Source organism: Pundamilia nyererei, unplaced genomic scaffold (genome assembly GCF_000239375.1).
Source record: "Pundamilia nyererei isolate P.nyererei 1_Seehausen unplaced genomic scaffold, PunNye1.0 scaffold00078, whole genome shotgun sequence".
Taxonomy (NCBI): domain Eukaryota; kingdom Metazoa; phylum Chordata; class Actinopteri; order Cichliformes; family Cichlidae; genus Pundamilia; species Pundamilia nyererei.
The window spans coordinates 1,736,814-1,740,404 of record NW_005187479.1 but is presented as its reverse complement, the minus strand read 5'-3'; the positions used below and the strand labels follow the sequence as shown (position 1 = coordinate 1,740,404).

Sequence of the window (3,591 nt, the reverse complement as noted above, 5' to 3'; positions counted from 1 at the left end):
AAGTGTCGCAAGTAGGATTTGAACCTTTGCTACCAGATCTCACGGTGGCTGTTCATCCCACTGAGCCAAACCAGTTCTGGTCTCAAACAAAGATATGATGAGAGAAAAAATGTGCACTGTGCAGAAACAGCTAAATTGTGCTGAAAAGAGGTGATGAAGCTAAATGTTCAGCAAAAAAGAGACGAAGAACCTGAAAATTTTGCTGAAAAGAGGTGAAAAAGGTGAAAATTGTGCTGAAAAGAGCAGAAGAGGCTGAAATTTGTGCTAAAAAAAAAAAAAAAAGAGGTGAAAAAGCTGGAAATTCTACTAAAAAGAGCAGAAGCGACGGAAAATTTTGCTGAAAAGGGGTGGAAAAGCTGAAATTTGTGTTGAAAATACTTAAAACTGTTGAACTGTTAACTGAAATAAATGTTGCCATAAGCAGGATTCGAACCCGGCCCTCCTGCTCTGAGAACGGCTGCTCATCTCACTGAGCTAAAACATGGCTCAGCCCAGCAAGCAAAACTGGTGATCACACTGATAATGTTGTGCCATTCAGCAAAATGGGGTAAAAAAAATGGCATAAAAAGCTTAATATCTGAAAAAGTATAAAGGTTATGAGCAGCAAAAGATATAGCATACATCAATGCTGTGAGGCATTCACACAAATATATTATTAATATTTATTGAGAGAGGAGAGAAAGACTACTGCTAGAAGTTGGTTATGACACAACTTTGTATTTACTTTGGACTTGATCAACATTTCCAGTATAGCACAGCACTAACCACTATCTAACGTCCTAGTATCCCACATACTGATTGTTAAATCCTATGCTGTGTTTTAGCTTTTATGCTGGTTTGGACAACAATACAACACAGTCACATAAACAGAGTCTAACTCATATTAAGCTGACATTATTACCCTGGTCAGGCTATGAGCTAATAAAACACTGAAGCACCGTTTATCTATTCAAAGCTGAGCAGACGTAAGCCATACAAAAGAAAACAAACTACCGTAATATTTCGAAAGAAAATTTCTTACATTAATCACAGATACATCCTCCTTTGCTCCTGCAGAGAAAACCAGAGTGGGCAGCTCACACTAAATCTCTGTCTGAAGCTAATATAATGTTATTTGCACTTCTGTTTCAGTGACACGAGCAAAAACATTTTTCTTCTTCACTGCAGACATTTCAGTTTTTCATGTCAAGCGAATCACAGGTGTTGCTAATCACATTAATGACGGCTCCATTATTTTCAAGAGTCCCAGGAAGTCATGACGGCGTGACAACCCACAGCACCAGGCCAATTATAATGAAGACGTGAAAGCGAATTCAGCCAATAGGAATGCAAGAACAACCGTCTTGTGAAAGAGTTACAAGTGTCATCTTTAATGACTCTGAACTGATTGCAAAATATACTGTTTATAATTAGGTTAATGAGATTTTGTGGGTAGAGGGCAACTGCAAGTACACAGAGCTGTAACTGGCCTGTAACCCTCATCAAATCCTGCTAACTTAACTTTCACAGTTAAACTCCACTTGCAGGTAACAGCGTAGGCTACAGGAAAGGAGCCAAGAGTGGGGCACACAATGAACTAAATAGAGTAAGAGCCAAAACAAACACAGCCACCTCACCCACCTTCTTCTTTTGATTAAATACCCAACACCCCACCAGCCACAATCCACTTATTTATTCACATTGAGTGTGTGTGTGTGTGTGTGTGTGTGTGTGTGTGTGTGTGTTTTTCTTCTGCTGGGACAAAACAAGCATCATCATCACCACCACAAGCATCTTGGCTCTTTTTAAATGTTCCAGCCACGCCCATTTAATGCACCTGTAGCTGGGAGACCGTGAAAATCCACCTAAAACCCACACTGCTGGAAACATCAGCAATGCTGTCACTGTTACACTCCATAAAAGCCACGCATTTTTCGTCATTAAAAAGCAATAAAAGCAAATCCAATTATCTGTGACTGATACTGTTTATTTCTGGGTCATATATTTATTCACTGTAGGTCCTCACTGAAGCATTTGAGCATCCTGTAATAACCACCGGGGAAATTATACGTCACTAATGTGAACATTAGCTCAAATCTGCATCATGTTTAAACCAAGTAAAAGAAACAAGTGGCTGTCACAAGTGTCCCATAAACTACAAGACGTCATTCTCCGGGCCCCGTGCAGCTTCCACGGCGAGGCTGGAGAACAGCTTGACTTGTCAACGGCGCCCTGTCAACAACCTCTCAGTTATAACGTAGCAGGGGGAGACCACGGCGTCATCTCAAAACAACCCGGTGAACGGACACGCCACGGAGGAAGTCTCTAGCAAAAGAAATACTTTGTCTCAGAGGTGAAGGGGACATGTAGCGAATGCGAGACACTCGACGTGCACGAAAAACTCTGAAACTGCTGCCAATAATCCAGATTTACTGGCGCGTACGCACACACAAAGTCCAGTCCAGTCGAGGGAAAAGAAATGTCTTATAAGTTCTTTTCAAAGACGTCGTTTCGCTAACTTTGAGGAAACTCGAGGGAGAAAGTAGTGCACCACACAGCCCGTCCTTAAGAATTTATATCAGCGCCCCCTCTTCCTCTGAACTCGCACCGAAGCGTGTCCGCGCCGTGATAACTACGTTAGTTTCACCCTGGCTTTGAAAAACTTACCAACACTTCTTGAGCCTGACCCCGAACCAAGCAGAAGGTACCAGATCCACATCATACGGACGCCTTTTTGTGCACCCCCCGGCCTACTCCTGCTGTCCTGCCCCGCTGCAGGGCAACAACTGAGGGCAAGAAAAGGGAGAAAAAAAACTTCTCCTTTGCTTCGCTACTCTTGCGTGTTAATGCTCTTAAAGTCTGGCTCTTTGACGTCTTCCGGAGCGCATTCGGCGAGGAAGAAGTGCTTTCGTTGGGACGGCCGTAAACTATGGAGTCCAGTTTGGGGAGGAGGGGTGGGGTAGGCATGAAAGCTGGAGGTGGCGGTAGGCAGGCTGAGTGTAGTCGGTCGTTCGTGTGTTGGTGCTCAGAGAGAGGCGGAGTCGGAGTCAGAGAGCCGGGAGAGCAGAGGCCGGCCAGTCCGGGACACTGGTTCCCTAACGGTGCCGTATGCGCAAAAGCGGGACCGTAACTCCAGCAATAACAGACGTAACTAACTTTGAATCTGTTCAGAAAAAGTGAGCGAAAGAAGTAACTGAAGGCAAATTAAAAAAAATTATAATATTAAAGAATCCAAAAAAAGGTTAAAAACAATCCTTAAGTGAGAAGGACCTGAGGATAAAATGACCATATTGGTCTTTGTTAAAGTAAAAGGTAACAACACCAGCTGTACCTATCAGGCAAATATATAGCTACCTGATTTCAGTAGGAATGAATATATTCTGAAACTCTAAAAAAATACATATGGTAGCAGATGGCATGGAGGAGGGGGAGCTATTTGGAGCAATCTTATAACAGATGGTTAGCCCTGATGAAAGTTAAAATAGGGGAAACACTTGTAGAAAATCAAAGTATGGATGAATTTGTGGTGTTGGCACAAAAACTGAGAAATGCACACAGAAGGAGATTAGTTCTCTCCTGCATTTCTGATGTTCCATCTCAGCTCTAGCAACT

At 42.8% G+C, this 3,591-nt stretch overlaps 1 protein-coding gene across 1 annotated transcript in view; it reads right to left on the bottom strand.

Annotated features, from left to right (window-relative positions):
- ldlrad3 (low density lipoprotein receptor class A domain containing 3) overlaps positions 1-3,080 on the bottom strand; it is an 89,421-nt gene extending 86,341 nt beyond the window's left edge. Inside the window, exon 1 of the mRNA XM_005737672.1 lies at positions 2,647-3,080. Coding sequence (XP_005737729.1) covers positions 2,647-2,701 — 55 coding nt within the window. The 5' untranslated portion in view covers positions 2,702-3,080. The remainder of the gene's footprint in view (positions 1-2,646) is intronic.
- Between the last annotated feature and the right edge of the window lie 511 nt (positions 3,081-3,591).